At 52.7% G+C, this 20,156-nt stretch overlaps 5 protein-coding genes across 5 annotated transcripts; 3 read left to right on the forward strand and 2 right to left on the reverse strand.

Moving 5' to 3' along the window:
* Nucleotides 1-1,134: 1,134 nt before the first annotated feature.
* Nucleotides 1,135-3,744, reverse strand: J3458_020167 (uncharacterized protein; the record flags this gene model as incomplete). Its single annotated transcript, XM_007808461.2, has 1 exon — nt 1,135-3,744. One exon carries the CDS (start codon nt 3,742-3,744, stop codon nt 1,135-1,137), a length of 2,610 nt encoding a protein of 869 aa, XP_007806652.2.
* Nucleotides 3,745-13,719: 9,975 nt separating this feature from the next.
* Nucleotides 13,720-15,063, forward strand: J3458_020168 (uncharacterized protein; the record flags this gene model as incomplete). The annotated part of the gene is made up of 1 exon (XM_066121882.1): nt 13,720-15,063. One exon carries the CDS (start codon nt 13,720-13,722, stop codon nt 15,061-15,063), a length of 1,344 nt encoding a protein of 447 aa, XP_065973057.1.
* An 862-nt stretch (nt 15,064-15,925) lies between these two features.
* On the forward strand, nt 15,926-17,841 carry J3458_020169 (uncharacterized protein; the record flags this gene model as incomplete). Its single annotated transcript, XM_066121883.1, has 3 exons — nt 15,926-16,518; nt 16,602-17,615; nt 17,700-17,841. 3 exons carry the CDS (start codon nt 15,926-15,928, stop codon nt 17,839-17,841), a joined length of 1,749 nt encoding a protein of 582 aa, XP_065973058.1.
* Nucleotides 17,842-18,021: 180 nt separating this feature from the next.
* On the reverse strand, nt 18,022-19,212 carry J3458_020170 (uncharacterized protein; the record flags this gene model as incomplete). Its single annotated transcript, XM_007808458.2, has 1 exon — nt 18,022-19,212. The coding sequence occupies one exon, from the start codon at nt 19,210-19,212 to the stop codon at nt 18,022-18,024; it is 1,191 nt and encodes a 396-aa protein (XP_007806649.2).
* A 490-nt stretch (nt 19,213-19,702) lies between these two features.
* Nucleotides 19,703-20,014, forward strand: J3458_020171 (uncharacterized protein; the record flags this gene model as incomplete). The annotated part of the gene is made up of 1 exon (XM_066121884.1): nt 19,703-20,014. The coding sequence occupies one exon, from the start codon at nt 19,703-19,705 to the stop codon at nt 20,012-20,014; it is 312 nt and encodes a 103-aa protein (XP_065973059.1).
* Nucleotides 20,015-20,156: the final 142 nt, after the last annotated feature.

Below are 20,156 nucleotides of genomic sequence, written 5' to 3' on the forward strand. Positions count from 1 at the left end.
AAACCAGAACATATCAAGCGAAGCTCTAGTTTAGGGGGAAAAAAATTCAACTCTTCTCCCCCGAGACAGTCCATTGTTGCTTCTCAGTCCTTCCAGGCCAGCATCAGTCGCACATGACCACCTTGTCAGACTCTCCTCAACAATAGCCCGCGCTCTGTTGTCCTCCCAAATCGGCTCCAAACAATACCCACCATTCGCTAGCTCAGCCGTGATCGACGCTCCCTCGCTAAACCAACCCCCCAACAAGCTTAACCTATTGACAGAACCTAACCAGGGAAAAAAGGGGGGGGGGGGGGGCATTCAAGTGTCCAGTCACACACTGTGCCCCACAATATGCCTGCCCGTTGCAAAAAACTCCGAACCGCCTGGCACGCGCTCAGAGACACTGACTCGCCAACACGACATCGAATCGCCCGCAATGCGCCGTCGATCCTCCTGGCGAGCAGAGCATTATCCACCGCATCGACCCGAAGCAAAGCATGCACCACGCACGACACCGTAAAGCACGTTTCATGTGCTCCGTGCTCCGTCCCCCGCGGGTGCGCCTAGGGCAAATCTGCATGCGGATTGACTTTTTTGCATCTGACTTTGTTACCCCAGATGCGGTCTGGTCTGGTACCGTGTAACTCAACTTAGCATCCATCAGGAGCCGAGCCTCAAACTCTAACTGAACCACACGTCACAGTTGCCATTTTCTGCCCTTAACAAATCAATGATACGATAGGCGAAGAAACCAAAAGCCCCCACAGAATGAATCTAAGAGATATATGCACCTCTCTAGTATGAATTGACCATACTCCGTAGTACTCGCTATCGTACAAGAAATTGCATCAAAACCCCAGATGCCCCTAGTTTCCCGTGATCCCGAATAATGACAAAAAAATGTAGTAGCAAATAGAGCCGTCATGGGGGGGTGGACAAGGCCACGATATTGTGACAAGAAAAAAGAACAAAAGACAATGAACCAGTAGATGCAACGTAATAGTAGCCAAGAATCCATTGCAGCCGCCCTCTGATGCTAATGACCCTCTCGCGAACGTTGGAAGGAATATAATTAATATAGTGGTGATTGTGTGACATGATAAGACAAAGAAAAAAAGACTTGCTATGCATGTCCAGGTCGCTTCAGAATAATCAGGGGGTATAACGCCATCGCCTTGCATTTTCATCAACCCACCACCTCGTCATAAACGACGCCTCCTCAGCCCATTTGGCTGCATCCGATCCGTACTTCTTCTCTACGCTGTGTAGGAAGGTGACAAAGTCAAATGAAAGAACTCCATCCTTTTCGTGTGGATCCTTTTCGAGATTCGTAAATCTCCACTCAATGTCCTTGATCACAGGCACCACCAGCCGCCAGTTGGGTTCTCGTGCGCTACGGGTAGCAACCTGGGCTCGCCCAGTGTTCATAATCGTGAATTGCCAGTCGGCCTGGCCAGTATGTTTCGACGACGTCTGGAGAGGTCGGATCAGTGACTGGCCTTCGTAGTTGCGCACCAGATCAGACGCGGCTTGGCGTTCAGACTGAGACAGAGAGCCCGTCTCGATGAGCAGGTCCAAAATTGTCGGCAGAATAGAAATCGAGTTTACCGGAGTGTTGATGTCGATGGGAGGAAGCTTTGGATGTGACATGACCAAGGGGACATGAAAGTTGCCGACATTGGGTTGATAATAAGGCGTAACCGCGCCCGTTTCGGGAACCGACAGGCCGTGGTCACCCACCATGACCACCAGCGTGTTGTTAGTAGACCCCTCCTCCTCGATGATTTGCAAAATCTTTCCCAGCCATCGATCAACAAATCCAATAGTGTTGACATAGTGCGAAAGGTCTTCGAGCTTGCCTTCGGGCGCAAGGGGCACATATGTTTCTTCGTCGGGCATTTTGAACGGGTGGTGGGCGGTACTTGTCAGGTGAGAGAGGAACAGTCGCTCGTTCTTCTCGTTGGCCGTCTTGAACGCATCTCGAATATATTCCTCAACGGCAGACTCTGCCATGCCGTAGTAGTTTATCTCAGGCATAGTATTTTTACCAAACTTGGCCTCATCGCTCTGCAGATACTCCTTGTGGATGAGCTCCTCCTCCTTGTATCCCATCTTGGGCATTAAAAGATCCTGCTTGTCGTAGAAATTCGTAACCGACATCATGAAAGAATTGCTCCACTTGTATTTCGTGTACTCGGCGGTGTGCTTCGCAGAGTCGTTGGAGTGGTCAAGGGCGTTGAATGCGTTGAAAATATGCGGCAGACAAGGCTGATAAATGTGGTTGGCATACTCTACGTTAAAGTCGGCAACCAGAGGTGTGATTCCACAGAGGGTTCCAGGAAGGCTTTTGAGGGTGTAGGTGCCGGTTGTATGATCATTGTTCACGTTCAGACCGCCGCGTCGCTTAGTAGTCTCATGTTCGAACCCATCGTTATAATCGCCGGTCAGAAAATTTGCATTCTGAGTGAGAGTTGAAAGCCGCTCTTGCACTTCGTCAGGTAAAGTACCATTCTCCCAAGTCTCGGCAAACTTTTGCCAAATCTGACCATCTTTCTTGATGGGGAATACATCCTTGCGGGTGCTCTCTAGCTTGATTAGTACCACGTGCCGAATATCGACGTCACCCAACTTGCCTCGCAGAGGTGCGAGCATGTCATCCTCCAAATTAGAAATCTTGAGGGGGTCATGAGCAGCGTTGTAATGGTCCATCTCAGCTTCATACCAGTCCTCAAATCCGGGGAGCGGGGTTTCCGATTCGGGCAGCCAGTTCCAGCGAATCGGCTCGGCCAGGGCTGTCTCATTATCCCAACCCCAACCAATACTCTGACTGTAGTAGGGAAGCAGACCGGCCAGAGTCGGCGAAGAATGAGCAAAGTCGATAAAGGGCAGCAAAATCGGCGTCCAGGACATGAAGATGAGTGAACTTTCAACAGGACGAACGATGGCCAAGACTGCCTGTGTGACCAAAAGAATGCCAATCACAGTGTAGAGCAGCCACATGATCTTGTTCTCTGGCAGGGTTGCGGGACCGAGATTCTTGCGTTTCCCGACCGAAGTGAACTCGTCATCACCGTCCGATCCATCTTCAATATCAATCTCCTTTTGCGGTACGTAGTCATACTTGACGGTCGTGGTCGAGCGGCGACTGCAGTAGGGGATCTTGCTGAACAAGAAAGTAAGAGGCAGCTTGACGATATCGAGAGCCATGCCGGCAAAGGCAAAGCAAAAGTCCTGAAGAAGCCAGCCAACTATGAGGATGGCGACAAAAGCAATGGAGCACGACACGAGCCCAGTCAGAAGCACGGACCAGGACGATGAGTCCCCCGCCAGGCCGATGTTACGCCAGTGAAGCTCGGATCCCGCCACGACAAAGAACGAGATGTTGATTGAGGCGAGGACATGCTGGACAAACGTAATGACGCAGGCCAGACTAGTAGCCAAGAAACGCAAGCACCCAACTGCGGCAAATAGAGGCAGCTCAGCATCCAGCAGCAGGCGCAGCATCAGTAACAAAGCCGTGTCCTGCGCAAAGAACGACAGTCCCCATCGAGCCATTTCGGCCGTTGGAAGGGCCGTAATGTGTGCATATATATGGACCCATTTGGCACCGAGAATAGAAACGGCAGCAATAGAGAAAACAAGTCGTCGGTTGGCAAAACGGGAGGCAAAGGCCAGGCAGAGCCGTCTATTGGTCAAGACACAACGTCGGCTGTTCAAGCAAGAGGCGAGAGAGCCTGCCGTGCGGCGAGGTAAGTCGATCATAACGGCGAGGCGGCGGATCTAGAGTTGGCTCGATATCTCATACTCGGAAAATGCGGAAAGATGGGGCGTCGAAGTGATGGACAAGGAGTGTGGTCGATGCCAGTCCGTTGATTCGGCGGAACTCCGCTGTTGAAGCGGCCTCGATTGCTCTCCCAGCGCGTGTAGCTTGCCACTGCAGGAAACGAAAGTATAGAGAAACAAAGAGAGAATACATGCAGAGCTAGCCAGCAGAGGTGACAAGGACTGGCACGAGTACGATGGGCAAAGGGCGAACTCCAAAGAGAAGGGAAAATGCGCGACCAAGGTGAGGCGCGACAAAATGAGTACGAAGAAGAGGTGGCGTAATGGGGGAGGGAGGAGAAGAGTAAAAAGGAAGGAGGTGACAAAAAAAAAAAAAAGAGGCGACGATGGGTGTGTGTGCTCGAGAAGGAGTCGAGAGCCAGGCAAGGGCTGGCACGAGACGAGACTGGAAAGCGTCAACGTGCGGAGTGCAGCAGCATCGTGCATCTACTTACTTGAGGAATGAAAGGAAGCAAGCTTCCATTTCCACAACTCACTTCGACTTCTGCTCCATCCACGCCCTGTCGGCCGTCCAAAGGAACCTAGCATTTTCCTGATCACACACCCTGGCTTGCGGGGAACGGCTGGGGCAATAAGAATGAATCGAATCCTGCGTACATGACTACACCGGCTTGACCGACATCTGGAATCTTTACCTCTGGCAGCCAGCTTCCTCGTGTGTTTCCCCCAGGCATCTTCAACTGTCCTGCACCTCGATGAGTATGTTTTGGTGTTTTACAGCTGCACATCACGCCCGCCTTGCCTGGCCCATGAGGCGGATGGGCTAGCCACTCAATACCATGATGGCATGTTCACATGGCAACATACAAACATGGAGGTGCGGGAGGCGGCTGACAAGATGAAAGCGAGAGGAGCCAGGCAAAAGCCAAGGCAACATTCAACAGCCACCATCCAGGGACCCGCTCCAAAAGTATGCGCACACCGTGTCGCGTGAGAACACTAGCTGGCTAGATGGCTCGGCTTCATCGGATGTCCTCCGAGAATCCTGGATAGCGTACGGAGCAGAGCCCCGAGGCATCCAACGACATGACCGGAGAAACGGTTAGAGACGAGATTCTGAGGGGCTTGATAGCTTGGCAGCTTGGCGGATCATCACCATGAAAGGGGGGAGTGGGGAACAAAGAGTTCCGACGATGGAACCAGGGCGGGCGTGACAGGCCGTCTTTTCTTTTTGTTTCGAGTACGTACCGAGTACGGAGCACAGAGGATGAGCAAACAAGATGGCGTTTCGAGGTTTGAGCTGCTGGAGAAGGCGAGTCGTGCCTGCCCTTGAGAAGCGCGCTGGAATGGCGCATCGGCGTTGAGGTGGTGTTGCCGGAATCGACTCGACCCCTCTCAAATTATGGCCAGGCGCCTTCGTGCGAATAACCTTGAATACGGAGTCAGCAATGGGGCTGGTCTGTGGCTCGTCCCGCACAGTCTCCGGCACACTGTGCCCTGCCCAGCCAAGAGATGTGGCAAAAGGGTCGGGGCCGAGATGTGCAAGACGACTGTCGTCGAATAATGTAGTTACTGCTGCAACCCTCGGCCATCGATTCGTGCATTGCCCTACAGCTACTACCAGTCAACCGAACCAAGTTGTCAGCGACTCGTCTCTTTTGCCTCTACTGTACGAAATATTGGGCCAAGGGTCGGAACTGCGCCAAAACTCGCGACAGCCCCGGTGAGGCTCATCCTTGACAGATATTGATGAGTAAAGAATCTCAAGTACAAAGATGTATAATTTACTTCAAAATTATAAGGCTAGTAGTAAAAGCACTTCATACAAGAGAGATAGTACACTACTTGTAGCTTTGTATAGGTAAAGAATTTTGGCACTTGACTTTATGAATCAAGAGGTAACTACTTGTTCAAGTATCATGGACGGAGCGGAGCTGTTACTCCGTATGCAACAACCAACATCTGCGAACATCTAGAGGGATACGACGTCTCCATTCGAGGTTCCTCCGTATGGAGCACCGAGTACGAGACATGAGGAGACCAACTCATAGGGCTGCCAACCAACAGGCTCTCGTCCCCACAGCTTGCATCGTGAAATTGGAGGTGCAGGCAGTCAATCGCAATGTGCATGGACAGCGATAGCCGCGATGTATGTCTGAGATGCCCTTTTTTTTGTCTTGATGAAAGATGCGACGCGGTGGGTCAAGGGGCATCTGTCACAGAAATGCCAGATGGTTCAGCACGGGAATCCCGAAAATGCATACAGACTCGGTATTAAAAGAAGGATGCAGCAAATGCAAATGGTGAAAATAGGGGCTTTCCAAGACGACGGACCAAAAGGGTCCCCATGCCGCGACGCAAGCGCGCCCGTGGTGGACCAGGAGCCGCATGCCGCCACGAATGCACCAGTGACCAGTTGACGTTTGGATTTTCCGCGCTTGCCCGGTTATGGGCATTCGACACGCGACTCGCTCCATCTCGAGTTCCACAGCGCCAAGTACAATACCTTGCGACGTCACGACAGCATCGAGGGAAAAAAAGACTGCCGGACAGTTGATGGTATATTCCACAACTCTCCACCCCTTCTTCATTCCGGCTCAGCTTTTCGTTGTCTGTGGTTTCGACTCTCACCGTGGCATCACGCGACCTCTTTCTGATTTAACACGCCCACCATGTCGTGCCACCACAGGAATGATCCGAGAGGCCTTCGAATCAATGGCGTGGCTGGTGGGTGGCTGCAACAATCGGCGCCGGCGCCAATGGACCTCGGGAGTCCATGCTCGGTAGTGCGGAGTGCTGGCGACGCCATCCATCATGAATACCCCTGAGCCCGACACCATCATGGTGCATTCCACATTCTCATTCAAAATCAAGCCCAAGCCGGAAATCTTATCAAACGGGGCGATTCTAAAGAGCAAGAGGTCGAAAAGTACTCCGCCGCCGCAATGCGACCAAGTTTCATTTCGGCAGAATGTCAGCAGACGCAGCAAAGTGCAGAATACGGACAATAGAGTGCAGAGAAACATCATGTGTACCTACTTCCGCCCTTAGACAGGGCAAGCCGTTTATTCGCTTCCTCTTTCTCTGTCTTGGCTTACCCACGCTCCCTTCGATCTACTGTAACTTGATCCCTCGATGCCCACGGTAAGCATCAAGTGTTACGCACATTGCTAAACAGTACACCTTGATACTACTCTCGGCAGGGGAACTCTCCAGCACTACTGCTTACATGGCAGTCCATCATTCATCATGGAGCTCATCATGTTCAATGAACCATTCCCTACGGACGAGTTGCGTCCCTTATCCACAAAGGTCCCATGTTGGCCATGGGTAATGCAGGATGAGAAACAAGTCTGGAAATAGTAAAGTCCCATGTATTACATATGCTCAGTTGAAAGGAATTCGGTCTTGGCGTCGCTTGACCCCCCCCTTTATATTTTGTTTCTTCACGTCCTCCTCCCCCTACGCGACCCGGTTCCATACGCCACATCATCAACTCTGTGTCGCCGAGATTCCGGCCCAAGTCTGCGGTTAGCGAGAGGTGAATACTACCATCCTTCCCCATTCGGTCACACATGTTTGTCGGGAGTGAAGATGTCAGCTCCATGGGATGGGTCTAGCTGGAAATGAGGCCCATAATTCTACGCACCAGTTGTTGACCCATTTCCCAGATGGGTTGTCAGCTATTAGTTGCTTTCTTTATTATACTGATAACACGCATGGTATGAACCCTTGTGTCTTCGCTGCCGCCTCCGCCGGATTCTTCATTGGCTCTGGCCATGCGACCCGATCGGCGTGATAAAGAATCCGGCATCTGAGCTGCCTTGCAAATGATGCTTGCTCTGGTCTATTTTTCAACGGAGTACTCAGCAACTACTCAGTATAAGTGTCACGCACTACAGTTAGCCTCCACGATCCAAAGCCCACCAACGATTTTGGGAGCCCTCAATCCAGGGTGCCCTGCAACTATTACAATGTGGAACACCGGAATGAGGCATCTCAACTTTGTATCGTATACGGTGCTCCAAACTTTGCGTACGGCTATACAATCCAACCCCTGTGAGTTTAGCCATGAGTGACCTGACAGGGAAGTTAAATGGGGGTTATTTACAGGAACTTTTCTGTTAATAGGAGCTCTTTTTATTTATATTACGGGCTATTAATTATAATATAGGTTAAATAATAAGGGAGTAATAGCTCTTATTATCATAACCTTTATTAATAAAAATTTTGATCGCGTTATTAGGTACTTTTAAACCCCACACGCTCTCTGTCATAATCATATCTTATTACATTTAACCCCCTTGCTATGTCACGCCTGGCTAAACATTCAGGGTCTGAATTGTACAGAAGGCCATTTCAAATCCACAGATATCAGATGGCGACGGCGCCATGCACATCGCCGTACGTACGGTGCCTGAATATTTCCTTCGTATACTTGCTAATTGAATTACCAGGCATGTCAGCAGCATGTCATGCAGGTAGGTCTGGGGAACTTGAACACTGGGTACCTAGGTAGTTGTCTGCGAAAATATACTAATCAGGCTATAACAACGCCACCACCTATGGCAAACTTTTGATATACTAGTAGCCAGACCAGGTGCACGATCCTCCCGTCCTCGCCAAGCCACTGCCCTTGCCAGGTCAACTCCACCTGTCCATCAAAAATCCCACCAACTCGGATCATCTTGAATCAGTTGCCCCTTTGTAGCAAATCCATCATCGGTTGTGGCCCTGTGTCGATTTCTTGAACGAATCTCGGCATCACCGCTGACCGCGTAGGAGCAAACTATAGGAAAATGATATTTTTGGAAGGAAAGAGGACGTTCAGTGCTGGATGATCGGTAGAAGTCCCGTCCTGTTTTTGTCGTACGGAACATGCATAGACTTGGCCTTTGCTACCTTGAGTCGCTTAGTCGGGCCAGATTTTCCGTAGTATTAGCATCAGTTCAAGACGGCCAGGCGCAGGTATTTCAACGGGGCTGTATTTTCCCATCTTGCCCTTGCCAAGAATGACACTAAGCACGAATCAGTCCGTTGGGCCTCAAAAGACCAAGGAACACTGTAGTCGCTCCTGTCTGAACCAAGGAGTAGATTGCGGAGTAAATAGGGTTTAATTCAAGGTAGGGAGAATCCGAGTGCGTATCCCGACTCCTGACGATGGCTCTGCATTGACGTGAGTATTCCGACCGCCGCACCGGTAATTACTGTACAACGGACGATGCGCGAAGAGACTGCTAATTAATTTATCAGAAACGTAGTGGCTCCATTTCATGCGGTTTCGGCGCCACTGAGCCGGAGCTTGTGCTTCGTGACTCGATTCTCCGGCGTTCCCGAAATCTATCTTGAGCGTATGGAGTGCTTTGAAATAATACCGTAAGGGGGAGGAATTATAGAATTGGGACATGGAGGAATAAGTCGAAGACATTATTGGCTGCCCGGTGCTGTTTGGCCTTTGCAAAACACAACACAAATTTACTTGTTAGACTTCAGCTAGCTAGAGACCGTAGGACCTGGGATGCATCAAAGCAATAAAATTAGAGAGAAAACGAATCACAAAGTCTGGCTAGTTGAGGTTCCAGCATGCCAGTTAGGGCTCGCAGTCCCTTCGGTGAGATGATGTGTTTGTTGTGAAGCGCAGTCCTCGACTCATGTAGGGTAGCCCACACTTTCAGTGCAGATACCTGCCAGCGCGGGATCAATTGATATTTGCTACAATGGACATTGGCAGCCTATTTTCTTGTACCGTGGCACGGAAACGCAGTAGTCGACCAGTCCGCTAAGCAGCTAAAATTGCCTTTTGCAAAGATACTAGCCTCGGCGTCGAAATCTTTAAACGACGCTGATTTGAGTATCTGAATGCTTAAGCGAATTTAAACTCTGTGTCTCTTTTGAATCAAAACTCATCAATTTGCCATATTAAATAGTCATCTAGTGTGCTCTAGTGTGTAGAAGCATGGAATCTGACCTTCTGTGATAGCCCCCAGCAACCGAGGGTGGTTATGGCTCGGAGAAGCACGAACATGGCTCCCCAAAAAGATGATGTAGGACTCACTTTGAGAAAATGTGACGTCAAGACACAAAGTCTGAAATCACGTTACTTGGCTCTCTTCGTGTTAGAGTCGGCGTGTCATCACTTCGTCTATGCGGTTTTGCATTCCAACAATAGCTCTACTGCGACGGTCTACCTGTGGCGGCGTGTTGCTCCAGACTCAACGCTGAAACCCAACAAGCATGGTAACACATAACGCCTCTGTAGGAAGAAGATAATTGATGGTCGAGTTGAATACACTAGAATATAGCACCTCGGTAGGATGCGGTAAAACAGAAAGGTCTACGGAAGCAGGAATTGTTCTGCGGGCGACACTCCATCTGTTGAACGGCCTATTTCAAAAATAAAAAAGTGCCAGAGGAACGGACGACAAGAGGGCTTGGGGTTATGATGCAACACGTTGTGGTGATTCTTAAACTAAAAAGCCAGACGAAACAGTTGGAATTGCAGTTGGACGGCTGGGGGCACTTTGGCACTATTGACGAACTCTGTCTTGCAAAATGGCCCCCGTGGCCCATATATAAGATTAAAAGGCGTGTATTTGAGGAACAGGATAAATTTTTCGTCATTGAACGAGTTCAAAAACTATCTATGTTGCAGTTCAAGCTACAGTTGCTTATAGTAATGATGTTAGCGCCACACATACACAGAGAGAGAGGGCCAAAAGGTCACACGCTGGGTCTCGGGGATACTCGGCCAAGGGCTGCTGTTGCTGGATCCTTCTGCCCCTGGCTCCACGGTCAAATCCAGTAACCGCCATGATGCATGGTTTGGTAGTGGCAGAACATGCCAAACTATACAGACACGGTGAAGGCGCCAAGTCGGCCATGACAACGACTAAAGAGCGTCGTGTTGGGTCGACAGTCCTGCAAGTAGAGTTTTCTACTAATTGTTGATTGAGTTATACGGGTCCCCTGAAGACGAGGCTGTCTAGAAGATAGCATTAGCCGCGCAATTCCATCCGTCTTGCTGTCTAAGAATATCTGGATTTACTGCTATTTTAGGAGCCTACTAAGCAGATAGTTAACACGAAGTTGTCTGTAGTCAAGTGTCAGGAGCGTCTTGATTTGCAGAAACTTGAGCTAAAGTTGCCCGCGACCTTCAAAATGCACACGACTCAATGACGTAACTAAAGGCTGTTCCCCCGTTTGAGCAGAGTTAGTGAGCCACCATGACCGCTTAGCCGCAACAGCAGATAGGTGGAATGGTTTGCTTCGCAATCAGAGGTCGTTCCATTTGTGACGTGCTGAGATGGCGCCTTACGGTTCTGCTTCTGTATGGAGTGGTCAACCTGCTACGCCACCGCAGTTACAATCCACGGGCCGTGTAGAGCCGTCCGACAAGTAGTCTCGAGGGCCTTAAAATCAAATAGTCAGAGAGAAAAAACTAGAGCCGGTACGTACCTCACGATGTTACTACTGTGGTGTTTAGTGCTGCGCGAGGCCGGCGGGCGCCTTCTACTAATCCGGGGCGAAAGAAAAAGAAGGCGCATTTATACACTTGCTCTAAAAGGTATGTTGCACTTTGCTGGGATCCCAATATTAATGGTGAAACTTGTTGGTGAAATCGAAACTATAAGTGAAAGGAATTAAGCAAAGCGGGATGAAAAATTGGTTGCCGAGTGGAGTGAATACGGCACGTTGGGCAAGCAATAAGCTGAGTGCAGCTTCCAGCTTACATGTTTAATGTAATATATAATACGGGTATCCCCTAGCCTTTAATTGTTTTATGAAAAAAATACTTATTAGTAACTGGTCAATAGGAAAAATAGGGCTTACTCTATTTACGTGTATAGCATCGCGAACCTCGCAATTTATTGATGCCACCGAGCCGGCCGCAGGCGGCCCCCGGCAGAGACCCTGAAGCATCTCTGAAGGGGATAATCTACAGGCTCCAGCTCTCTCCGCTTTGCCTATCCCTAGGGCAACTTGCTCGCTGATATCGGGTCTTGTAGTCTCAGACAATTTGATACTTGTAGGCGGTAGTTTTTTTGGGCTGTCATTCCTAACTATCTCACGAGGGAAATCTTTTCGGCTCAGTGGAAAAGAACCTGTTCCTTTCAATAGTGGTATTCAGCTCATGTGATAGTCGTGTCTTGGAATAAATAGGCGAAGAACACGCCAGTATACTCAATTCGTCACCGTAGATCATTGTAGCCTTATAACTTGTACAACAGAGGCAATCGTCTTGTCTGTGGCATAGTTGAAGGAACGAAGAGTCCCAACGCAACTTCCGTGGCCAGCCCAAGCTCTGAACAACTGGGTCATTGTGGCAACGGCAGAACCGATGGCGCCAGCGCCTCGCGCACGAACTCGCACCGTTGAAGAGAGGTCACTGTCAACTGCAGGTTGACGTACACCGAGTCAGACCAGTTGACACTAGTGACACAATGTTGCTCTTCAACTGCCCGTTATAAAATTGCATCCAAAGAATTCAGGTCCAATCTTGGAACTAGCCATATCTACATCGGCAACATTGCTTGAAAAATTCCCGACAGACGCATTGCCACGGCAAAACCCCCATAAAGAAGCCTTTGCGATATCCATTCATCTTGATACTAAGCCCACGCTACAAATGTAGTAGTGGCTTGCGATTACGGCCGGAGAGCCTCAAGGGACAAGGCTTCTGCTCATTTATTCCTCAGTATGACTATTTGTGAGCATGTGTGATTCATTGGCGCAGCGTGGTTGCCAGACTGGTGGGTGATATTTGACGCAAGTCAGCCTCAGCTGACCATACGGCTCCTCAGCCGCAGGGACAATTGTTATTCTTCCCGCTTTTCTCCTCGGCTGGTCCAGTGTATTCAGCCATAAATATGCGCTGTCGGCTTTTCAAAACTACTCCGTTCAACAAGTCCAAGTTCCTACGTTTACACATCTTGCTTGTTTCTCGGTACAACATCGGAAGCCTTTGAGTACATACAGGCACCCGCACAGCTGTCTTTATTCTTGTTCCCTGGGGAACACATTCGACTGACTGTTTTACATTGACATCCTTGGGACCGACATCCTTCGGGTGTCAAAACGCCCCAAATGCTGTGCCATCTCTGCGACTGCCTCAGTATAACGCGCTTGAATCGCGGAGGCTACCACCACGTGCCTAATGCTTCAGCTCTCGACGACTCGGCCGCCAAGGGCTGCAAGTTTTGCTCGCTGACACGGGCCGTGCTGAGTAGAAGCCCTCCAGAGCCCTTGGGATCGGCTCGAAACACTGCCGTCGCACTCTCACTGGCAAGAGTTGGCCGTCGCGAGGGCCAGTCTTCACTGGGGCGGTGATGTGAACGACGGCATCAAAGCGGTGCTGCGGACCGATCATGATGGCGTACTGGAGGACCGACATGGTCGAATGCACCTTTTCGTCGCCCCGGGTGTGTATGACGGGATCAATGTGCGCCGCAACCTGCGAAATATATGACACATCGACTAACTTGCTTTATTTTTTTTTCCATCAAGATTCTCGGCTTGCGGGCACAATAGCAGGACGGGAAGTCCATGCTCGTGCGGATTCCGATGCCGTGTTTGGCCGGATAGCTTCATGGATGAAGGACTGTATATGCAACCACCCAAATGTTGCCGAGGACGCCAGGCTTTGTCAGGACATCTCTCAAAGTTATGAGGAAATCAGGGGGCAGAAAGAAACACAGCAGCAGTTGTTCCAGCTCAGGGATGCAGATGCACACACGGTCCATGACCTTCCTCTACTGCCCACTCGAGTCATCGACGTAGGGCCCTCGGATGGATCGAGGATCCCTTTTCTTCTGGAGACGGAAAGGGAGCTTCGCGGATTCTACGTCACCTTGAGCCACTGCTGGGGTGCCTCAAGACCCCTCGTCACAGACGTCGAAACTTTGGCGGCCAGAAAAGCGCAGATCTCCGAGTCCGAGCTGCCGGAAACCTTTAGAAATGCCGTGCTCATCACGCGCAAGCTGGGAGTACGATACCTATGGATCGAATCTCTCTGCATCTTGCAGGGCACGGATGCCCGAGCCCAAGCTGACTGGCGGCGCGAAGCGGCGCGAAGCAGCTCTGATGGATCAATACTACAAGAAGTCGCTGTTAACAATCAGTGCCGCCGGCGCCGCGGGCAGCGAGCAAGGCTGCTTTCTTCCACGCGAGACGAGAGCCGGACGCGTCAGGCTCAACTTGAAGCAGAGTTTTGCCCTAATGACAAAAGCCCCCAGAAAATGCCTACCTTGTCTCTCCCCTAGGATACAGAGAGACGTCATGGATGGCCCATTACCGGGTGGCAGCGACGTGTTTGTGTCGCAAATGCCGCCCAACGTGCCCTTCATACACTCTGAAAGGGGAGACGGGCGCGCCTGGATCCTTCAGGAAAATGCGCTGTCGCCTCGGGTGCTCATTTACGGCCAAGATATGGTCGCATGGCGATGCAACACGAGACACTGCACCAAGCGGGGAGACGACATCCTCCACGACACGTCGAGCCATTATGTCATGGCGCCCCGGCTCCCTCACCACTTGCGACATGCGCCGGGCTACAGCAGCGAGGACCTTCGTTGGCGAATGGCTCTGCGATGGGTCACGATGGAGGCGTCGACGTGGTGGGCGAAGATGGTGCAGAACTACTCCCGGAGGAACTTGACGTACGAGGCCGACAAGCTCCCTGCCATTTCGGGCTGCGCGAGGGCCATTCAGGCCCTGAACAAGGACGACTACTACTTGGGGCTGTGGAAGCGAACTCTGACAAACGATGTCCTGTGGCAATCCGTGGCGTCCAGGACAGCAACCAGGCCGGCGACATACCGTGCTCCGTCTTGGAGCTGGGCGTCGATCGAGGGGGAGGTCAGGTGCTGCATCACGGCGAAATACGACGATATGAAGGAGAAGCTTATCGAGCTTGTTTCAATGCAGGCAGAATACGTCGGCCCAGACGTGTTTGGGCAGGTCAGGACCATGTCCCTCCTTGTCAATGGAAGCCCTGCACGAGTGAGGCTCGGACCGAGAGTCTCGGGTGACGCAGGCGAATCTTGTGCCGAGAATCCAATCCATCTCCTAGAGGCCATCGATGATCCCTGCCCCTGTCCAACCTGTGTCCAAAAGAGAGCGTCGCTCAAGAGCTTGCAGGGAAATGTTATAGCCTCTGGCGCAGATCCGACGCGGCCTCCGCATTCCCAACTTTGGCGCGATAGGCGCAACAGATGTCTACTCGTCGCAGGATCTGGTGACGATGCGTCACAACGGGCTCGAGGGGGGACATATGGGCAATGCTGGCCCTCAGTATACTGAGATGACACTCAAAATCAATAACAATGGCCTCATGAATGGCCAAATACTGGAACATGATGGGCTGGATGCCGCGGGGTCTTCCAGTTCGATGTCGAAAGCGATAGGGACATGGCGGCGAAAGGTTTATGTTGCTTGCCCATCAATCGACAATTCGGACTACTGCTGGTCAGAAACGGTCCCCTGATGGTGTAGGGTGAAGTTGTGGAAAGCTATCGCCGGGTCGGGCTTGTGAAGTTGAATCTCATGCTCACGAGTTGTCACCTTTGGCTCTTGTATGAGGAGTCAAGACGCCTTGAAAAGGTTGGAAACAGCGTATTTGAACTTGGCATTTCATAGCAAGGGCGTGGATCCGTTGAATTAGTCGTGACCCATGTTATTCAGATGCCTTGAAGTGCTGCGTAGCCCAGCTTTCTCACGCCGTGCTGCGGGCGGGCAAACTCATGCCCAGACACAAACATTGCCCATCCCGAGTCTCAAGGGGGCATTATCGAATTTGCCGTTCTTTTCCGGCACCGTTCATCTCGTCAAAGGCAGGAAAAGGGACGTGGCTGACATTCAGACTTGCTATTGGCGCGCAGATGCCAAAATGTGGTGGCTTTCCCCGACGTCATCAGCGCGCAACGCACGACTACTCGGGATATGTGTGATCAGGGCTGATCGTCATTCACATCTCTCCGGCACACAAATTTCCAAGTGGCCATGACGTCCCACGCTCCTGACTTGTGCAGCGGCGGCAGCGTTGCCGCACAATCATAGCACCCGCACTCCGCTCCACCTTGATGCCCATCGGCCTGGCGAGGAGCGCATCGTGACATTTCCGACCCTCGTCTTTACTCTTCGCCGTCGCAGCAGTCGCGACACCATGGCCTCTGAGAAACAAGCCGACGAGCAAACGCCCTCTCCAGACTCTCCGCGACCCCGAACCTCATCCGACCCCCGCGCCGCATACAATGCCGGCGTCGACACGCAGAACCTGTCTCCCCGACGCGCCGAAGCTCGCCAGCGATCCGCTCGCTCCGACACGGAAATCTACCGCGATTCCTTGCCACCCGTGCTCGTCCGCCGCCGCAGCTCGCGCGCCAACACGTTCAAAACTGTCGATGATTGCGATGACTTTGACACGTACGGCGCACTGCCGGGCTGGCAGCCTGGTTCCGAGCCGGGCTACGATCCTGAACTGCCTGATGGCGGCCACGCGTCCATGACCGCGCTGAGTGCCGAGTGTGACATTACCGTTGTGGACTTCGCCCTGGAGCGCATGGTCCAGCAGCATTTCAACAACGAGTCCTTCATCGCCTTCTTGGAGAAGCCAAAGGAGACCTGGGCCAAGTGCCGCTGGATCAATGTCAATGGCTTGAGCTGGGACGTGATCCAGGCCGTGGGCACCAACAAGGGGCTGCACAAGCTCGCGCTGGAGGATGTAATGAACCTGCGGAACAGGACAAAAGCCGACTGGTCAGTCTCTCTCTGCCATTGGTAGACCGTGGGAGATCTTGTTGATGCATTGCACCACTGCTAACTTTGGTTGAACGACCCAGGTACCCCAGCCACGCCTTCATCGTCATGACGCTCCAGAAACTGGTCCACCTTGTTGGCGACGACGACAGCTCATCCACCTCGAGCAGCAGCACGCCGTCCCAAACCACCGTCAAGCGGTGGCTAAGCAGCCTCGGCCACCGGGCGGCGAGGCAGGCGGAAAGGGACCCCGAGCACCACATCCGCGACGCCCAGGGCGGACCGGTCCTGGCCGACGGCTCAACACTGCGGGAAACGTCCATGATACGCTCGCTCCAGCGGTACCACGCGTCGGGAAACGAAGCCCGCACCGAATACATGGAGCAGAACTCGTCCCTGGCGGCCTACAGCATGGCCGTCTCGGCCGAGCAGGTCTCCATCTTCCTCACCAACGACAACACGGTGATATCCTTCTTCGAGGTGTCGGCCGACGACGTGCAGCGGCCCATCGTCACCCGCCTCTCCACGCCGGGCACCAGCCTCCGCGAGTCGTGCGACGCCTCGCTCCTCGTCCAGGCCATCGTCGACGCCATCATCGACCTCGCCTTCCCCCTGACCGCCGTCTACACCGACCTCCTGGGCGACCTGGAGCTGGACGTGCTCACGTCGCCGAGCATCAAGCAGTGCCGCCGCCTGTACATTTGCATCAGCGAGATCAACAAGATGCTGCGCTTCCTCAACCCCATCGAGAACCTCGTCAACGTCCTCCGCGACCACCGCACCCACTTGACCCAGGAGCAGGCCAGCCGGGAGCTGGAAAACCCCGCCAGCGGCGTCATCGTCACCCCCATGACGCACACGTACCTGGGCGACGCGCTGGACCACTGCATCCTCATCACAGAAGCCATGGGCCAGCTGAAGCAGAGCTCCGAGAACCTGATTAATCTCATCTTCAATACCATTTCTGCGAACCAGAGCGCGTCCATGCAGCAGCTGACCATGGTGACAATCATTTTCCTGCCCTTGACGTTTATCACGGGCTTCTTTGGGCAGAATTTCGAGGGGTTCCCGGAGATCCACAACGGGATATGGTACTTGTAAGCTCTTTTCCTTTTTCCTTTTGTTTGTTCGCCGCCCCGTTTGGTTCTGGTCTGGGGCACGTGTACTAATATCGAGTTCAGTTGGGCGTGTGCCGTGCCGACGGCGTGTGCGACCATTATCATTCTCATGCGGGACATGATATACGCCTGGTTTGTGAGGCTGGTGCAGCGCAAGCAGATTGTCTCCCTTCGCAAGAGGAAGAGGAGGCCGCGGAGGGCCTGAGTCTTTTCGGGGAGAGAGACCATGGGGACTAGCAGGTAATCTTTTTCGAGGCGGCGCGCATGGCTGCCGGGTGAAGAGCAATTCTTGGCACCGAGGGCCACAGCAAGCTAAGCTAATAATAGAGAGCTAGAGTTATACGAGGCTTTGTGCAAATATACATGACCCGAGCCCCCGTGGCAGTCAGGGAGCGCCGTTTGTACAGTCCGCCACGATGCACTCCCACTCCGCGCAGCGCGCGTCCCCCGTGCCCAGCGCCTTCATCAGCCGTGTCCGGTGGCACGCTCCGTCGGCATCACCCTGGCGAGACGCGCAGTTCGTCTCGTCAATCTCAGCTACAAGACCCTTGAAACGCTCAGATACCAGGCTCATGGCCCTTCCAAATGCAAGAACCAGGTCTGTCCAGTGTGGCGACACGTCGAGCCCGTGGCGGGGATGCCACGGCGCGCAGCGGAAAGACGCTACGGCGCAGCACGAGGTGTTGCTGTCCTCGGCGTCGTCGTCGTCGTCGTATACGTACAGGGCGAAAGCCAGGGGGCTGTGGTGCCGGTCGCGAAGCGCGCTCGAGAGATGGGCGAGGTCAGAACACGCCCACAGTCTCTGCAGGCAGCCTCGGGCGACGCTGTCCCCCAGGCCCGTGGGCAGGTGGGAATGCATGATTCCCTCCAGCAGCGGGTCGAGAGGCTCGGCGACATCCATCTGCCCATGGCGAGAAATCGCCATGAGGGATGCGGTCGTCACTGGCCGAGGGCAGACGACGGCCGCGTCGCGGCTCAGGTGCCGCAGCGGAACGAGCAGGTCCCTTTCCGTGAGCCACACCAAGGTCGCGAGCTTCTTGGCCTGGACCAGTGTGAAGTTGTTGTTGGGCCGGAGTGAGACGCTGAGCTTGCAGGATGCATCCACGCGGATGAAGATGGCGCGGCGGAGGGTTTCGACACACCGGTGCACCGGGGACAGGTCGCCGTTGAGCTCCGTGTCGGGCATGAGCGGGCTTCGGAGCTTGACGCCGCTCCAGTCGTAGTTTGCCGGGCTGCCCGACGAAGCGAATGCGCTGTGGCAGGGCTGTAGGATCCAGGAATCGAAACGCGCAGACTGCCAGGACCTCTCTGTCAGGTGCGTTTCGTTGTGTCGGATGATGACGTTGGCGTTGTCTCTGGACAGGACGGCCCTGCATTGGTGCAGGACATCCATGGATGGGTCGTCTGCTTGGGATGGACAGTTCCATTTGTGAATTTGCGAGGCGGTGCTTTCTGTATCGTTTCCAGCAGCTGCGGTGTTGTTGTTGTATTTGTAGCCGTCTTTTTCGACAGCCACGAGGAACTCGACCTCGATGATCACGCTGAGCACATTGGGATGGGTCGAAGCATAAGCCATGGTGACTGAGAGAAAACTACAAGTTTGGTCTGTGAATTCTGGGTTTTGTTGAGTTTTTGCAAAGGGCTTGCCAGACCTGGATCACACTGAGTTTCTATATATTACGTGGTTGGACGAGGGAGTACACGGCAGTAAAGTGGCTTGGAATAGGGCATTTGAATGCCATGGCGAAATGTGCCATCGACAAGGCCGATTAGCTCAGAATCTATTCCATCATGCACCCACGCAAAGCATCCATGCGAGGTGGCTGAATAATTGAGACTTAATGAGCCTTCAGTCTCTCGGGTGAACCTTGGGAGGAATGCTCATCGTCCAACACTTGGCTTCGGCTGCCCTACCCTTTCTCCAGGTATTGGTGCCAACACATGTCGAGCTCTTGTAGAACAAAATTAAAAGCTTGATATGATTATTTCATGGGAGAAAAATCCATATTTCGCCAGACGGCTTTCACATTGGCGCATTTTGATCCCACGGAAAGAGGGGGCGTAGGATGGCACAGAAATGGTTAAGCCCATCTCAGAACATGGGCAAGGTAGGTGGCACGATCCCCGATCGTGCACAACTGGTGAGACGAGAGGTCAGCTCATATGCGGTACGACAGCAAGAAACCGTGTTATTGGTACTCATGTCCTGGACAATGTGGCTTTCGTGGTCACTTGCAGCATTGTGCACATCGCATGGCGCCAGGGCCATGGTAAGAAAACGCATGGCGGGCAAGGTGGCTGAAGATAATTGTGCAACCGAACCGGCGGCTGACACGAGAGCAGTCAGTGATGATGGTCTCGCCACGATACGATGTTGAGGTGAGACAGAGCTAGTTTGTCGTGGCAAGGGACAGCCCGATCCAGCGCCCAGCGAAAGTGTCTTTCGATCGGCTGGCCCCTTGAGAGTTTCAGACACATAGGGCTAGATGTAATTCAGCAGCGAAAAGAAACATGGGCGCA

Source organism: Metarhizium acridum, assembly GCF_019434415.1.
Source record: "Metarhizium acridum strain ARSEF 324 chromosome Unknown scaffold_572, whole genome shotgun sequence".
NCBI classification, from domain to species: domain Eukaryota; kingdom Fungi; phylum Ascomycota; class Sordariomycetes; order Hypocreales; family Clavicipitaceae; genus Metarhizium; species Metarhizium acridum.